Below are 17,526 nucleotides of genomic sequence, written 5' to 3'. Positions count from 1 at the left end.
AGATGGATGAGACCATAAATAAGAAATTGCAATTCTAATTGGTTTAATATAACTTTCTAAAATTTTTAAACCATCTTGAACACATAAATTTAAAACATGGCATACACAACGAATATGAAAAATAAACCTCCAATAATAGGTTGACAAACAAATTTTAGATCATCTATACAAGCGGTATTAGAACTAGCATTATCTAATGATATTGAAAATATTTTATGAGTTAAACCATATTCTTCTAAAATTAAACATAATAATTGTGCGATATTATGAGCATTATGTGATTCATCAAAAACTATATAAGCTAATAATCTTTTTTGGAGGTTCCAAGAGTTATCGATCTAATGGCAAGTTACACCCAATACAAATGTGTTCGTCAATGATCACTCCAAATATCGAAACATAAAGAAACTTTATTATCTAATTTACTAAATTCATCAATTAAATTCTTTTTTCCTTATTTTACTAATTTTTTAATTGTACGAATAAGTGATTCCTAGGAACACGTTTAGCACATAGATTAAGAGATTCTTTACAAAAATCTTCAAATGTGCATTTAGATCCAAAACTAAAAGAAAGATGTTCTACGGAAACAAATTTAGCTAATGATTCTCTTAATTTATTATCCGAATATAAAAATAAATTAGAATCAGTACTACCGCTAGTTAAAGAAAATCTTGATAATTGTATTTGAGAATGGTCGAGTCCATATTCCGTCGGGCCGTTTCTACATGTCGTTTCAACGACCCATAGCCGCCGCTTTGGAATTTGTAGGAAGCATTGCAGTGCTTACATTTTGCACGCATTTCTCCCGACGGAAGAGTGACCTTCTCAAAATGTTTAGTAAAAATAGAAGATTTTAGAGGAGGAAGTTCCGAACCTTAGAAGTAATTGCATCGGTACTTCCTTGTGTGTCGGGTGTCGGATTCGGAAGATGCTCGATCTCATCATCGGTGGATTGAATGTTGGGGTCCTTCTCCCGTGGATTCATTATTTGTTTTCCCTTCCGAGCTCGAGATGATGCACCTCCGCGGCCTCCTTCCATTGTAATTGAAAACGAAAGCGTGTAGAGATTAGAGAATACGAAAATGAGATTAAGAGTAGAGAAGATGTGTGAAAATGATGAAATAAGCTCTCTATTTATAGAGTTTTGATAGTAACGGACACTAAATCATAGCCATTGATCAAAAACGGTCAAATGATCCTAACCGTTGAAAAAAATACCTAAAAAACCTCCCAATGACTACGAACCGCGGTTAACCGCGGTTCCAACGACTATGAACCGGGTTAACCGGCGGTTCAAGCCGTTAAAAAAAAAACCGCCGGTTAACCGGCGGTTCGCCGGTTTTACATCCAATGAACCGGAACTTGCCGGGCCGGTTCCGGTTCGACCCGGCGAACCGGGTCAACGGGCAACCGGCCCGTTGACCCGGTTACGGGCCCGGGCCGGGTCCGGGCCAGACCCGGGCCTGGTCCGGGCCAGACCCGGCCCGGGGTCGGGTCTAGCTCTACCATTGATTCAGTGGAGGGTGAGGGTGTTGCGCCTCTGTCGTTAAAGGAGCTCAAAGAGGGATGGGGTGGTACGCCTTTGCCGCTAACAAAGCTTGAAGAGAGGGGGTGGAACATAGTTACTCGAAGAGGGAGGAGGGGTGGGGACAGAGTTGATCCGTTGATAGAGCTCGAAGAGGGAGGGGCGGTAGAGGAGGGAGGAAAAGGGAATTTGATGGTTTGAAGAGCTAGAGGGAGTGAGGGGGGTATTAACAAAAGAGGGACGGAAAGGGGTTAAAAGAGCCAAGGAGGGGCGCAAAGAGCTAGGAGGGAAAAGGAGTTTTTTCTACAAAGCGAATAATGAGGGATTTTTTGTACAACGTGGGGGTACTAAAATGAAATTATATTTTTAACAGCACACTGTGAATGTATTGTTAAAAGTAATTTTAATAGGCATCTTGCATGCTATAGATGTTCTATCATTAATTAATATTAATAGCGATTTGATGTTAAAATTATATTTAACAATAAATTATTTTTATATGTTGTTATTATAAAAATATATTAGTATCTATAGCATACTTTATTTGATGTTCTGTAAAAATTATTATTAACATACTATAAATGTATGTTGTTAATAACGTATTATGAAAAGTCATATTTGTTATAATGAAACTTGAATTGTATCAAAATATATTTGTTTTCTTTTACAAAACTTGATTTTTTTTTATAATTAACTCTTAACTGAATTTATTTTGTAAAAAAATATTATGCATGGATTTGGAATTTTCGATTCTGCAAAAACTGATTAATTTAAAGCAGGAGTTGTTTAGTTAATTTAGTACAAACATTTCAGTGATGAGCTGTTAAGGTCACAACACATAAAGCTGCTTTACTAGCTCCTACTTTCCCTAACCAATACGTGAACAAGAATTTTTTTTATATATATAAAAAACATTTTTAATTAAAAAATTGAGAAGAAACCGAGGCAGTAGTTGGCAACACATGCTCCTCAATAATACAAGAAAATAATCATATTTTCATAGCTCTTTAGGAATTGTTAAGCTGATCAGTGGCTGACTAATTGAGCTGTTGTATCCTCTACTACATTGTGATCTATTTCATAATGATTTCCCTAATTGAAAGGCAAAGGTAACGTATCTGCATGCCTCTGTCCCTGTATGAAAAGTGAGACATGCATGTCAGTAAGATTATTTGCTTATCAGGGAATATTTATGCATGGGAAAGTTTTCCCAACATATCAACCTGAAAAGTTGGAGATGATTATGCATTGCCTCCAGGTAACTTAGCACAAAAGCCAACAGAGTGTTGAGGGAGCACCAAAATGAGTGTCCTGGTGGATGATTTTGACCCACCAACTGTATGATTCCCTGCAACAGTATGATTCTGTCTTGTGAGCTGTAAGCACAAGCTGCCCTTGGTTTCTATAATTTTGCCATTGACTTTTCTTCCCCAAAACCTGTAAATATATGTTCCCGTGAATCGTTTCTTCCTCGACGCAGTAAAAAAAAAAGGTTGAATTTTTCATGATTGCGTTGACAGTAAGTCACATGCCTTCTCTAACATCAATAAGGCCAAAGTGAGGGACGCAATTGTCTTCCACACCTTGTTTTGTTCCCCTCATGTAAACTACTCTTCTTGTTTTACTTTGGAGTATAACTTTTGTCAGTACAATCGTTTTTTATACTTTGAAGTCCTTCTGCCTTTTTTTTTTTGCTTACCTATTGTTTTGAGATGAGAGACTGTCAGTCAATTTTGTACAAGAGGAAAATTTTCTTGCAATATCTCATGTCTTTTTCTTTCAGTGACGATATAGAGGTAATGGATCGCTATGGCCTAAGCTAAGCCAGAAGAAAAAAGCTCGACATTTCGGATTATATAATCTTGCAACATTATTTATTATTATATTATGACTCACTTGGTGGCACATCAATGGAAGTTGTGAAGGTCTGACCATGGCCAAAAGGGTTGGTCGTGATCCTCGACGCTGCACAATAAGCTACTAAGGTTTCCATCCTCCACGACATTTTCATCATTCTTGTTGCAATATCGTTCAAACAGATTCAAGCTTTGGTGCGGATGAAGCTGAAGGCTCTCGCTGACTGATGTCCTTGAATTAATGTCCTGCAAGTTGATCATGTCAGAGCTGCTCTCGCTCCTGTTGCCGCAAGAACCTTCAGTTACTTTATTGAGATTGATGAGCAGTCCTTGTGCCTTTTCCCTACCTTTGAGAGCCAAAATCTGCACTTGATTCTCCTTAATTAGTCGGAATCCACTAGCTAGTGTACAAGAAATTATGTATATATACCTCGGATTGCAGCTTCTTCTTGTGTTGTTTGAGGGTCTCATTCTGTGATTTGAAGGCATCGAATTGGATCTTGAGAAGCTCATAGTCCTTCTCCAGCTGCTTGGTCTTCCACCTGGCCCTCCTGTTCTGGAACCAGATGGCTACCTGCCTCGGGTGCATCCCAAGAGCGTTGGCCAGCTGCAGTTTCCTCTCCGACTCCAGCTTGTTCCCCTGCAGCTCAAAGCTCTGCTCCAGTGCCCTCACCTGTTCCGTGCTGAGTCTCCTCTTCTTCTCCCCTGCTTGCGCGCCGTCATCAGAGAGCTCATCATCCTCCGGCTTCGCGGCCTCTTCGCCGTTAATTCTGATTCCTGATAAGGGCATGGCTCTCTTCCGCAGTATCGTCGGAGCCACCGCTGCTGCACCAAAATTAACTTGAGGAGTAAAGTTGGGAGAATTAAGTTATGGCAATTGGCAGACTGACCGGTGAGGTCTTGCTGGGGGGGTTCTTCATGGCGTGGTTGGACTTGTAGCAGATAATTTGGGGAGAAAAAGGAGGGTGTGCCCATACCATTGATGCAGGACATGGATGGAGCTGAGATCACCTTCTAGAATGTTATCACTACCGGCGGAGGAGAAAGACGACGGAAGGCATGAACCAGAACCAGGGAGAAGGAAGAGAGATAGAGAGAGGAGATGGGCAGATGGCAGTGGAAATATATATATTCAAGTATAGTATATATGATTATTGTATATCATATTATATATTATTAAATTATATTAATATGATTAATTAGGTAATCGGACCATTTGAATTGTTTAATGTGTACGAAATGGATTGATAAGGAGGGTTGGGCCTCAAATAGAAAGGCAAGGTAAAGCAGAAGTAAATTAAATTAAATTAATTCAGTAATTTCAGATCATTTAGTTTCCCAATGTGTCACTACATAATTATCCATTTAAAATAAATATTGATGTGACCTTTCAGAACAAATTCACAGTGATACGCTGCTTATGTTGCCCATTTAATTTAATTTTATTATTATTATTATTATTATTAAATAGTTAACCCCGTTTATAATGTCAGAGGGGACTAATTTGATACTACGAAAATTTTCTATTAACTATCAAAATTAATCAGGAATGCTCATGAAAATCCATCTAGATGATACATTCTTAGACTCGTTTTTTATTGGAGGGAAAAAATATCCTATAATGTGTCACAGTTAAGATTCGAACCTTAAATTTCTTGATTATATATTGGAGAATCTATTGAAAAATTCATTGCATCATTGTAGAGCCTTGAGCACGACATAGTTATAAGGCACTCAACATATATCTTATACATATAGGGTTTGATTTTCAGGAAGACCGATAAAGAATGAGTGATCATGGTCAAACTACTAAACAATTGGACTCTGGGTCATCAAACCGTTTGCACTTCTAGATTTATCCAGTGGATAAATGGAGAGGAGGAGACCGCGTGCCTCTCGGGCAAATTAGATCATAAGGTATGGATTGAATTAGTTTGAATAATATTTGATAAATATTTAAAATTATCAAATTCGAATCTATTGGATAATTTTTTAAGCTGAATTCGAATATATAATATTTTGTTTGAGCATTTGTAAGCTTTTGTTTAATTTTATTTTATATTTTTGAATGACTACCATATTGATTTTTGAAATATAGCACCACTATAGACTATAGTGTTGATTTAAATAATTAGGGTTCGAATAATTTGATTCAAATTCAAATTTAAATTATTTTGAGCTAAAGTTAGATTATGCTCGAATAAGGCTCGAACAATTTGAATTGAATACGAACTCGAATTTATTTCGAATGGAGTCGAGCTAAATTTATTTATCTTTTCAATCTTTAAATCAAATTTGAATACCATATATTTTATATTTCAACAAATTGTTTTTAAATCCCTACATGCAAACTCAGCTTTCTCCTTTATCCCTTGTCAGTACAAATTTATTTTCACTTTCTGTATATAGATTTTTCTTTATTTCAACTCTTTAATGTACATCGATTTATCTAATTGTCCTTATATTTTTTAAGTACAAAAAAAATTCAAAACAAAGTGTAATTCATCCTAAATTTTACATCATTTAATTAGAATCTAATATATTTTCTATCAATAGACCAACTCTAATTAATTAGGAATTGATCTACAATCGATCGATTTATCATGAGGGAACAAAGACCCTCATTATTTTTTATAGATACGAAAAGTTTAAAATAAAATATAATTCCTCCTATATTTAGCACCATTTAATTAAAATCGAATATATTTTTTATCCAATTAAGCACAACTCTTTTCCGCCTATCAATCAATTGGAAGTCATACTAATCGATTAACTTAGGCTAAATCGATTGGGAGCCTAAGTCAATTGATTGGTATGAACGTTCAATCGATTGGTTAGATGGGAAAAAGAGTTATACTTAATTTAATAGATAAATATACTATATTCTAGTTTGAATGTGTTGAATTTAGAAGAAATTATATCTCATTTTAAACTTTTTTACCTAAAAAAATAGGACAATTAGATAAATCATGTGTATTAGAGAGTTGAAACAAAGAAAAATTTGCATGCAAAGTGAGAATATTTTTTTTCTAACACAGGGACTAGGGAGGGAATTGAATTTGCATGTAAGAAGTTAGGACAATTTGCCCTTAATATTTTCATACTATTTGATTTGATTTATTTGCACGCGTGGATATCTAGATTATAAAAATAAATAAAAAAAAAAATACTCCGGGGCTATGGTATAGTGACAGAACATTTAGGTTATCATCCAGGTATCTACAGTTCGATCCCCTGACGTATTTACAAGAATTTTTTTTCAAATGAGATGTGTAATCAAAGGATGTTGGGTTGAGCTTCTTGATCCATGAATATTTTCCGATTTATACTAATTAATGAGGTGAATCAAAGGTATGATTTTGAAACTTTTACATTTAGAGGTAGAAAATAATTCTTTTACTTTTCAATCCTTTATATATGTGTTAAAGAAAAGAAGGTAGGTTCCGAGAGGACCAAAAAGTTAAGTCAATGAGATTAATTAAATTTATTTATTTTTAATTATAAAAAACATATTTATTTAAATAAGTTTCATCTTATTCAAAATAATGTTTTGATTAATAGTTCCACATATTATTATTTTTTATATTCTCATTTTGTTATTTTTTAATATGATTTTGTTTGAGCTTTTTGAATACAATATTAGATATGATTTGTTAAAATACAAAACTCGAGTTATTAGTAGACGACACAGCAAAATCCTAACTCAAAATATATATATATGAGATTTTTTAAAACTTTTTTTTAAAGGTGTTAATTTATTTTAAAATATTACAACTAAACTAATCTTTTTAATAAAGTATAAAAATAATAACTTCATCGGTTTAAAATAAATTTTAAATAGAATTGAATTTTTTTACTTCGCTTCGTTTAACCTAAATAAATAAATAAATAATAATAATAATAATAAACTAGCGCCCTCCGAGTTTATAGGAGAGGAAAAGGCCGCCAGTATTTTTCTTTATAATAACGTCGATCATCATCACAACTAGCTTGCGGTGCTTTCACATCTGAAGAATCCGGTAAAGGGCGGTAACGTCACCTGTAGGGCACCAGCTCTTCCGCGGCCGTTGACTGCGTTATTCCTTCTCCCCCTGACCACCTTCCCCTCTTATTAAGAACGGCCGCTGGGAACTTGAAGGCGGAGGAACCAGAGGAGTCTTGGAGCGCACTGCTCATCCCCCGCGAGGACCCGCTTCTCGGATTCCCTTCCTCAGGCAATTCTATCTTTCTCCCTTTTCGAGCTAATTTGTTGTCGGAGTTTTTTAATGGGTCCAAAGTCCAAATGCCGGCGATTTATGGCAACTTGAAATAGAACGATCGCCTATCGTTTTATCGGCTTTTGTGGGTTTTCCGTCGAGAGTTAGGTTAATTGTTGGCTGTGTTCATACTGTCTCAAATTTCGTGCAAAAGTTTGGTTTGAGAGTCGAATTTTGAACTCTAAGCCTATATTAGACTTTGCGTTGCATTGGATCAAAAAGGAGAAAGTGTACTCCTCGTGTTTCTAGTTTCTCTTTCTGTCCACCATCTGGCACTTTCCTGCAACCATTTGCTCATTACTGAATCCTGCCGTTTGGAAACTATATGATTGAATGGTTTTTTTTTCCCTATGACTTATGGATGGATACATGCTTTCTTGGTTCAGTACTGTCTTAAATTTAGAATTATTGAGCGTCCAAAGGCTCAGCCTTGGTGATTCAGTTAGTGTCTGGCAGCTATCATTTTGTATACGAAGTTATTCTGATAAATTCTGGTTGGTTTAGAAAGTGACCATATTGTTAACATTGTGAAATAAATCATATGCTTATTTATGCTGAGATTGGACTCCACGATGGTTTTTAGTAGTTGGTTTTTCAATTTTTTGGTCAAGTTGTAATCTTGACTTCTGAACTATTTTCAGTTTCTACAAAAAGGTTCTCTATGGTAATTGCGAATTGATAAAGTTTGAACTTAATTATCCTTCAGGTGCTTGAGTTCGAGTCTGCTTCAGGAATCACTAACTCTTCCAAGTCCAAGGAATGGCTTTTGCCTCATCAGTTACTAGGGTGGATTTTGTAAACATTCAGCAACATGGGGCACTGTTGCACGCTAATCGTCATCGATTTCCAAATTTCAGCAGTTTAAATTTGAGAAAGTTAGAGAGAAAAATTAGAGCTGGATCTCAGATAACAAATGCTAGACGAGTGGTCGAGCCAGAGGTTGATATTAATGATCCAGAATGGAAGAAACACTTCCAGGAGGATTTTGATAAACGGTTCAACTTACCACATTTGAAGAATATTCTTGACATTAAGCCAAGGCTAACAACATTCTCACTCAAAAGCAGGTCATCTATGTTTTAGATTATTTTTTAAAAAACTATTTTTTGTAATTATGATTATATGATTGATCTTCTTTGAAGAAAAATTTTGAATAGAGTTTCTTTTCACATGAATAAATGAAACTTGTATTTTTGTACATAAACTACCTGGTTTATTCAAGAATTTGTCTCATGACAGAAGACCTATAGATGAAGATAATGGTGCAAAAAATGAGGATTGGAATGGCTATGTAGATGATGATGACAGAGCACTTCTCAAGGTCCATCAACTGATCTTTTTTCTTTAATAGTTTCATATGATCTTTCTATGGCACATGAATTTTAGCTTTAGTAAGTCCAGATTGAAAAATATTTAGGCTTATTAAGTAAAATTTCAAATGCAACAATGTGATTTTAAATTCTGGTTAGATCCATCTCAAACTGAATTTCATATACGTTTCAAGCATAATTCTGTAAGCAATTTTTCAGGATGCTTTCAATAATTATTATGTTAACTTTGATCTCTAGGAAAAGAAAATAAATGAATATATATTGATCATCAAAGTGATAGTCTTCATTATTTCACTTTAAAACTAATGGATTTGCTTTGGTCAAATATAGGCTGAATCTATTTGTGAGTTCTGGTTTCTGATATTTTTCATGGTTCTTAACTTTTTGGTTATCATACTATATCAAGTTTTCCAGGATCTCTAGGAGCAAAATAATCTATTGTAAGAGAGAGGGACTTCTCTTAGAGAATATTCTGACGTTTGTATTTTTGTTTCAGAATATTCATATTCAAGGTATAAAACGAAATAAAATTAGCTTTGGCATTGGATTAGATATATATACCTGCAGGATATTGTAAGTAATAGAGTTCTCTCAAGCAAGTATTAAGAATAATAGAGACAATATATCTTATATTAGTTTGCGACTACTAATTTATTATCCCTAGCAGAAAACCCACCATTTTCATTCAGTTTGATTTGGGTCCTGACTCGATGCCTTTGTATGGTAAACTACTTGTAATAACTGTGCATACTGGTTTTATTCTTCTTTCTTTCTTTCTTTTCAGGTTATAAAATTTGCTTCCCCGACTTCTGCTGGAGCCGAATACATTGACCCTGATTGCAGCTGGGTGGAACAATGGTACATGCTAATTCATGTATATAAATTAGTGATTATTAGAAGTGTAGACTCGTTTCTTATCATTTTTTTTTCTTATGTTTTTTCAACAGGTGTATAGAAGTTGGTTTTATCCTGTTGGATGTATTTTTATATTTTAGTTACTTCTCTGAAAGATACTTAATTTTTATGCTTACAGTTGAGATGAATTGAGTTTCAACTCCGATCTAAATGAGCAATTTGTAGTCTATCATTTTATGTGGAATTATCATAACTAATTACAGAATTTCTTTTTGATACTTTGAGTTTATGTAGGAAAAGAAATTATGCTTGAGAAACTATTCTATTTTGGTTCATTTTTTTTTACAGTTTCCAATTGTATTTGTAATTATTCTCCCGAGCATTCTGAAACATGAGTTGAGAGGGCCAAATGTAAAGACTAGTACTTAAGCATCCAAAACATAATTTTGAGAACTCTAATGTCACTCTCTCTCTTTCCTTCTATAACTTTTTCCGTTTTCCCAACATGAATTACTTTTTGCTAAAAACCAAAACTGACAGTTATTTATGTTTGTGTATACGTATCATTTTCTCTTACATTAACTTTGTCTTTTATTTTACAAGGGTACACCGTGCTGGACCACGTAAGCAAATATACTTTGAACCAAGGGAGGTCAAAGCTGCAATTGTTACTTGTGGTGGGCTTTGTCCTGGACTTAATGATGTAATTAGGCAGGTTAGTAGCTATTTTAATCTTCATTTGTCTAATTTTTATTCATTGTAAATTCATTTCACATCTACGATTGCTTTATGCAATTATGTCATTGTTAAATCTCAGTCTCCTTTTTATACAATCTATTTGCAAAAGGCATATAAAATACTGTAAAACGCTTGTAATTCAGTTCTTGTCGTGAAAACATAGTAATTCTATTTGTAGTAGTAGAATGATGAATTTTCCACCAAGGTACTGAACATAACATTTTCTATTATTGAATATTTTGGGGCTGCTTGATTTTGCCTTCTAATCATCGAATATGAAATGAGGCAACCTAAAAATTATGGCCTGTGATGGTACCAATTAGCTGTGCAAAATACCTGGTGACTAAAAGAGTTGAAACTAAAAGAAATGGTCTTCTGAGCCTGTCTTTAATAGTGTTGCTTACTCTCTTAAAACATTATGGTCACCATTTCATGTAGTATTGGTACATTGTACGGGGAGGATGCAATTAAGAGAGATTGTGATCTGATCTAATTCTGCATAATAATTTTCATAGTGAGAGAAGTTTGTTTTCTGAGCAAGTAAACAAACTGGTGAATGGAGACTGTAGACAATTGTTCATAGTGCAAATCATGGAAACAACTTATGTGTCTGTACTTGTTCACATCTTAATTATTTGTTGATAACAGTAGATATTTTTTCTCTGATTTTCAGAGTCATAACATTAAGAAGATATCTTTGTCTTGTTTGTTTCAGATAGTGCTCACGCTTGAAATATATGGGGTAAAAAATATTGTTGGAATTCCATATGGTTATCATGGATTTACTGATCCCCTCTTATCAGAAGTGCCGGTTTGAACATTAACTTTTGAAGCATTTCTGATGATTTAAGTGGGTATTTCTACGTGTGGTCTAAGAGAAGCATTTTTTGGCAGCTTTCTTGTCAAGCGGTGCAGAATATTAACCTTGCTGGTGGGAGTTTCCTAGGAGTGTCTCGAGGATCACCAACTACCAGTGATATAGTTGATAGCATTCAGGTACATTGAGTTATTGGTTAAGTTATAGTTAATTGGCAGCCGTATTTGAAAAGTCTAGTATTAATTAGTGATTTCCTTACAACACAAAGGCCAAGGGAATTGATATGCTTTTTGTATTGGGTGGAGATGGGACACATGCAGGGGCACTCGCTATACATAATGAGGTATTGCATGAATTAACTTAAGCTTTTAGAATTGTTCTTATGATCTTAATTGTGTAAAGCATTTTCCTTGTTCAACTGTTCTTTGCTGGAAAAGTTCCCATCTGTTTCACAATTATGTGATTATCATGGTTTTCATCTGTTGTAATTTTATTCTCTTAAACAAGTGCTGCAAGAGAAAACTGAAAGTATCAGTTGTCGGGGTGCCAAAGACAATTGACAATGATGTATTACTTATGGACAAAACATTTGGTTTCGATACTGCTGTAGAAGAGGCTCAGAGGGCCATCAATTCTGCCTATATTGAGGTAAAATTTTGCAGCATGGTGTTTCTCATTGGCAAAAGCAAGCTCTCTTTTTTACTTGCCATTTTAATGCTTGATCTTATGTAGGCTCGGAGTGCTTACCATGGAATTGGAGTGGTCAAATTGATGGGAAGGAGCAGTGGTTTTATAGCAATGCATGCATCATTGTCCAGTGGTCAAATTGACATATGTCTCATCCCAGAGGTTAGTAATATCCATTTTTCTTGGAATATATTATCATCATCAGTTTACTGAATCACCTCCAATTGAAGGTGCCATTCAAGCTGGAGGGACCTAATGGAGTCTTAAAACATCTAGAGTATCTCATAAAAACAAAAGGAAATGCAGTCATTTGTGTTGCTGAAGGGGCAGGACAAGTAAGCCCATTGGTCTAAATCCTTTTTCAACTATATGTTCAAATTCTACAGCATTTAATAAGCCACACTTGTGTGCCTGCGTTCTTCACCGATTACTTGTGATATTGCTGAAGCTTGGTTTCCCTGAATCAGTTTTGATAAAAAAAACCCATTATTTCTTTCAGGAATACCTAACAAAATCAAATGCAAAAGATGCATCAGGAAATGTTGTTCTCAGTGATATCGGAGTTCACATTCAACATCAGGTTTGTTTTAAAAGTACCTTATTTTAGAAAGACCAGTCAATCCTTTACCTAGATCAGGTGAATCATATTTCATACAGCTTTTGTGAGAATGGATGTGAAATCCTTCTAAGAAGAAAGAAGTGAAAAAAATTGCTGCTAACTGATTAATAACAACAACAACAATAATAAAAGCTTATATTATATAATTTAGGTGAGGTATGATTCGTTCTTTCTGGACACCTAGAATTCTCAGTGCCTCAGAATCCGCCTCATGCCTGATAATGGTTGTGTTTGATCAAGCTTTTGGTATCCTTCCCTCCAACTCTTGAAATGCAGGGAGAAAGGAAGGAAAAAAGCATTCGACCTGACCTTTCTTGCTCGTGATACAATCTTTTTATGCTTCTCCTACTTGTGAGTAACTGGCTAGCTAAACGTGTTTGAATTTTGATAGATAAAGAGATATTTTAAGGGAGCAGGCATTCCGTCAGATGTGAAGTACATCGATCCAACCTACATGATCCGTGCTTGCCGTGCCAATGCATCTGATGCGATCCTCTGCACTGTACTGGGCCAAAATGCCGTAAGCTTCATAATCGCTCTGCACCTCAGCCTTTCTTGCTCCAAATGTTACATCGATTTTATATTCGAAGACTGAAGACGTGCATTTGGTCATATACGATGTGTATCAGGTACACGGTGCGTTCGCCGGGTTCAGCGGCATCACGACCGGCATATGCAACACGCACTTCGTGTATTTCCCGATCACGGAGGTGATTGCGTCGACCAGGCGGGTGGACTCCAACAGCAGGATGTGGCACCGATGCCTCACGTCCACCGGCCAACCTGACTTCGATTGAACATAATTTCCAATTTATTTATTTTTAAAATCAAATCAAATCAAATATAGGGTACAAATTCTTGTTTCAAGTGGCGCAAAAGAGCCTTCTAGTCATTTCATTTCATTTGATTTTTCCCACGAATAATTTAGCGCGATGGATGAGTGGGAAGTGTAAGTTTGTTCCAAGTTCGATCAACCAATAAACTCATTTTGTTTGCAGAATCTCTAAATAAATTATGGAAAATGGAATTCTTCCATCTACCGCGACTGGCAAGTAGCATTTACAATTGAGAATAATTGAATAGGAGAATTACCTAGATTTCTGGCCTAGCAGAAAGTTGTTCTTCCGAACATGGAGATTGGTATGTTCTGGACTGCAACTGGGAGAATATTTACCTTCTTCGGTAATGTTATTATTCCTCTTTTCGGCCTCCCTTCTCAGCCAAGCAGATCGGGGAAGCCGCTCCCGGTCCGGACCAAGTTGGACCGGGCCCCAAGGCCGACACCGGTCCGGGGGCTGCTCGGTGTCGATCGCACAGCCCGCGGCGCCTCGAGGCTCCGCCGGAGGCACTGCTTGATGGCCGCGATCAACTGCTCCGACGGGTCGACCGCCGCCGCCTTGGCGGACCTGAAGCTCCGGCAGAAGGTGGCGTGCCGGTCCATGGCCTCTTCCGTCGAGATCACGAGTCCAGAGCGTAGGAGCTCATCCCGCACGGCCTCCGCGCAGAGGCCGCATAGCCACTTGCCCCCGTGCCGCTCCCGCACGATCGCGATGTACGCCGGCGTGCACTCCTCCGTGAGGCCGCAGCAGTCGCACGCCACGAACTCCAACTCCACTACTGCCGCCGCCGCCGCCGCCGCCGCCACGGAGGCTTCTCCCCCGCTACTAATCAGCGTAGTCGACATGACGAAGAAAACAGACGCAGGCTTTTCGCCTGGATCCAGAAATCAAAAATACCCCTAAAAAATCTCGATTTAAATTTTCTCTAAAAAAGGGGGAAAAAATTACAGACAAGCACCGACCTGGTGGAGCAGCGGCGATGGACGAGGGTCCGAGGAGGAGATGAAATGCTACCTTCTCTGCTCGGGGGACTCCATTTCTTCGCTGTCTCCTCTCTCTGCTATCGTCGGCGGGGACTTCGGTTCTTGTTCTCGAAGCTTCCGTTTCATTGGATTTCGGTAATTAAGCGTTTTTCTTTTCGTTTCTTCATTTGCTACTACGACGGGTGGAATTTAGGGTGGATGCTTTTATTGGCTGGGCGTGTTGGGCCCCGCAGCAGCAGTGAATGAGCGACTCAACTGGAAGCTCCTCGTCAGCACAGATTCGGGTGCGTCGGTACTAGACTGTTACCAATGCGAACGCAGGTACGGTAGTGGGGATACACTGTCGGTGTTGTGGTATATCCGGAGAATTCTCCTTGTGAAAGAGGATGCCAGCCGTCGGCCAACTCATGGATGAGTTGGTGGGGCCAGACAGACGTCGGAAGATTAATACCACCTCATCTTATTATATTATTATTTATTATTTTGATTATCACTATTACTATTAAAATAAATTGCTATGTTTTAAATAAGTTTGTACTGATAAAGGGAACGTGCGTAACCAAACAGAGAAGACGAGCAACTCATCAGACCTTTGTCTTCATTGGGCGGAGCCATCTAAGTTCCGTTTGATATGCATAATAAAATAGAATTATATTTTTAAAAAAAATTTAATTAAACATTTGATAGAGTTGATTAGAGATAGAATTATAGATGATTAAGAATAGAATTCATAATCCTTGATCTCAAAAAAAAAAATTATTTATCCTACTTTTAATTCTATCCTACTCAATTCAATATTATCTTATCATACATATCAAACGAGCCTAATGTAGCTAGGCTTATCACGATGAGATGTGTACTTATTTGCAGACAGGATGTCCATGCAATATGACAAACTATATGATGGAGCCTGCAATATTGTTAAACTATATGATGAGTATAAAATTATATTATATTTTATTTGCATATATGTCTGATAATACTTGTGACAATATGAGAGTTATTTATTGAGGTAGGAATTCTATGGTCCAGGATTTCTTGATCAGTTCTAGACCCTTATTGATTTATTAATGGAGTAGATTATTATCCCACCTGTTAATAGGTGGGGTCCAATTCACCTCATCAATAAATGGGTAGGGTCTCCTCTGATCCAATAGATCTTGGACTAGAGGATTTGGGAATAGTCGCGACTCACTTTCAAATCATATAGGATAATTTCCTGAACACTCAATCACATCTACCGATCAATTAATCTCCTTCCTGAGTAATCCTAATTTATCTGGCATTCAGGATCAGAAAGGTCACTCGAGACCTTCTTGAGTAGTCAATATTCATCTAGCACCATCCCATTCGGATTTGGAAAGACCTCCTCAGATAGGAAGGTCACTCCGGACCTCCATTCCCAAGTGGTCTATATTCATCTAGCACCATCCCATTTGGATTCAGAAGACCTCTTCATATAAGATCAGCACTCCTGAGCACTCAACGTTTGTTTACAGCAACCCATTCAGATTTAGGAGACCTATTCGGAGTCAATCAATCTAGCAGTACTCGATTAGCCTCAATCTATCTCCGATAATCGAACATCCTACCGAGAGATTCCCAAGGAGTAAAATTATCAGACGGGCCGACTTGTGGTGGGGCGAGCCGACATCTTGGCGAGCTGAAAATTTCTAATCCAATCCAACTCAAGGTAGATTACAGGTTAGTCGAGCCAACTCATGAGCTTACCAAAAAAATAAAAAACATATAGAAAAGATTAAAATTTCTGATTTTGGGTTATGGTCCTATCTCATTTTGTTTAACTCTCTTGTAATAATTTTTATTGGAGTGCAACTTTCACAACTCTTCAATGAGAATAGTAAATTACACGAAAAAAAAAAACTTTCTTACAGTTGGAATTTGAAGGGAAATAATGCGAAAGAAGAAAGGTTCTTTTACTACTTAAACAATATTATTTCTTTAAAAATTTATAAATTTTATAACATTTAGAGAAGTGCTGTATTACTTGAGGAGATAGACATACAATTACTTATCATATCAATTGTATTAATCAGCTGTTCAGGAGCGAATAATCCACAAAAAATCAATACAATAAATCAGTGTCTATAAAGGTTATATAATATTAGTAAGTAAAGTTCATTTTCTTTTTCAATTTATATTGGACTTCCGGATTTATATGGGATGATAACTTAATTAAATGGAATGGAGAAATAGAAGGAAAGATACTGAGGCACAGATATGGTATACAGCAGGTAACAAAAGGTGTCATGTCATAACCAATGCATACCATAAGGCTCCAGAAAACTCCTAGTCTATGATAAAACCTCTACGAATTAGGTTGGTCAAATTCATGGGTTTATTAAAAATTTTACTTTAGTTTTAAGTTGTAGAGAAATATTTTTTCTCCTTAATCGACGGGCTAATCTAAGCCTGTACTGGGCTAATCCATGTGGGTCGCAGGCTTAAGTAGGTTGATCCATCTGAATCCTTCTTTAAATAGATCGATAAAATTTTAATTCAATCTATTTAAATATTCGACGGGATAGATTAACCCGACAGATCTAATCCAAATCGACAGCTCTATTAAGGAGATGTGGTGTAACGATGATAGCTCCTAGGTCACCTAACAACCTCTCATGGGCATAACTGGTAAACACGTGACATCATACATGGAATTTCGTCATGATAGATATAAGCCAACAACGGTTATAACAACAGTTATAAGAGCATCCACAGTCATTGGACCTCGTGGAGAGCTCTTTCGTTGCCACATCCACGTCACATCAAAAGTAAAAAACCTCACATATCTTTCCATTATAAAAAAACCTTTCAATAACTCTTTCATGGGTCCCATATTTCACTACAAAAAAAACCTGCAAATACCGACAACATCCCCGACTGAATTTAATTCAGTCGGGAAATATCGACTGAAATTTAATTCAGTCGGTGTTTACCGACTGAATTTAATTCAGTCGAGATTTACCGACTGAATTAAATTCAGTCGGTAATATTCC

General features: G+C 36.6%; 3 protein-coding genes across 7 annotated transcripts; 1 reads left to right on the top strand and 2 right to left on the bottom strand.

The window, feature by feature from the left end:
• Positions 1-3,380: 3,380 nt before the first annotated feature.
• On the bottom strand, positions 3,381-4,494 carry LOC122028247 (homeobox-leucine zipper protein ATHB-13-like). Of its 2 annotated transcripts, none has more exons than XM_042587272.1 (3): positions 4,275-4,494; positions 3,815-4,209; positions 3,381-3,747 (listed from the first exon to the last, which is right to left on the bottom strand). In XM_042587272.1, the coding sequence occupies exons 1-3, from the start codon at positions 4,375-4,377 to the stop codon at positions 3,436-3,438; spliced, it is 810 nt and encodes a 269-aa protein (XP_042443206.1). In that variant the 5' UTR covers positions 4,378-4,494; the 3' UTR covers positions 3,381-3,435. The 2 variants fall into 2 exon arrangements, with proteins under 2 accessions (XP_042443206.1, XP_042443207.1); XM_042587273.1 differs by having other exon boundaries at positions 3,815-4,206.
• A 2,885-nt stretch (positions 4,495-7,379) lies between these two features.
• Positions 7,380-13,726, top strand: LOC122027597 (ATP-dependent 6-phosphofructokinase 5, chloroplastic-like). Of its 3 annotated transcripts, none has more exons than XM_042586588.1 (14): positions 7,380-7,598; positions 8,347-8,707; positions 8,880-8,961; positions 9,756-9,829; positions 10,430-10,541; positions 11,280-11,375; positions 11,459-11,560; positions 11,650-11,724; positions 11,889-12,029; positions 12,114-12,230; positions 12,299-12,403; positions 12,568-12,648; positions 13,079-13,207; positions 13,317-13,726. In XM_042586588.1, exons 2-14 carry the CDS (start codon positions 8,400-8,402, stop codon positions 13,482-13,484), a joined length of 1,590 nt encoding a protein of 529 aa, XP_042442522.1. In that variant the 5' UTR covers positions 7,380-7,598; positions 8,347-8,399; the 3' UTR covers positions 13,485-13,726. The 3 variants fall into 3 exon arrangements, with proteins under 3 accessions (XP_042442522.1, XP_042442523.1, XP_042442524.1); XM_042586589.1 differs by having other exon boundaries at positions 7,381-7,598; positions 8,883-8,961; XM_042586590.1 differs by lacking the exon at positions 11,280-11,375 and having other exon boundaries at positions 7,381-7,598.
• Positions 13,679-14,706, bottom strand: LOC122027599. 2 transcript variants are annotated; one of them, XM_042586592.1, is made up of 2 exons: positions 14,489-14,706; positions 13,679-14,425 (listed from the first exon to the last, which is right to left on the bottom strand). In XM_042586592.1, exon 2 carries the CDS (start codon positions 14,369-14,371, stop codon positions 13,904-13,906), a length of 468 nt encoding a protein of 155 aa, XP_042442526.1. In that variant the 5' UTR covers positions 14,372-14,425; positions 14,489-14,706; the 3' UTR covers positions 13,679-13,903. The 2 variants fall into 2 exon arrangements, with proteins under 2 accessions (XP_042442526.1, XP_042442525.1); XM_042586591.1 differs by having other exon boundaries at positions 13,679-14,400; positions 14,489-14,703.
• Between the last annotated feature and the right edge of the window lie 2,820 nt (positions 14,707-17,526).

This window comes from Zingiber officinale, chromosome 10A, assembly GCF_018446385.1.
Source record: "Zingiber officinale cultivar Zhangliang chromosome 10A, Zo_v1.1, whole genome shotgun sequence".
NCBI lineage: Eukaryota > Viridiplantae > Streptophyta > Magnoliopsida > Zingiberales > Zingiberaceae > Zingiber > Zingiber officinale.
The sequence above is the reverse complement of the archived record's forward strand: the minus strand, read 5'-3'. Positions and strand labels throughout refer to the sequence as shown.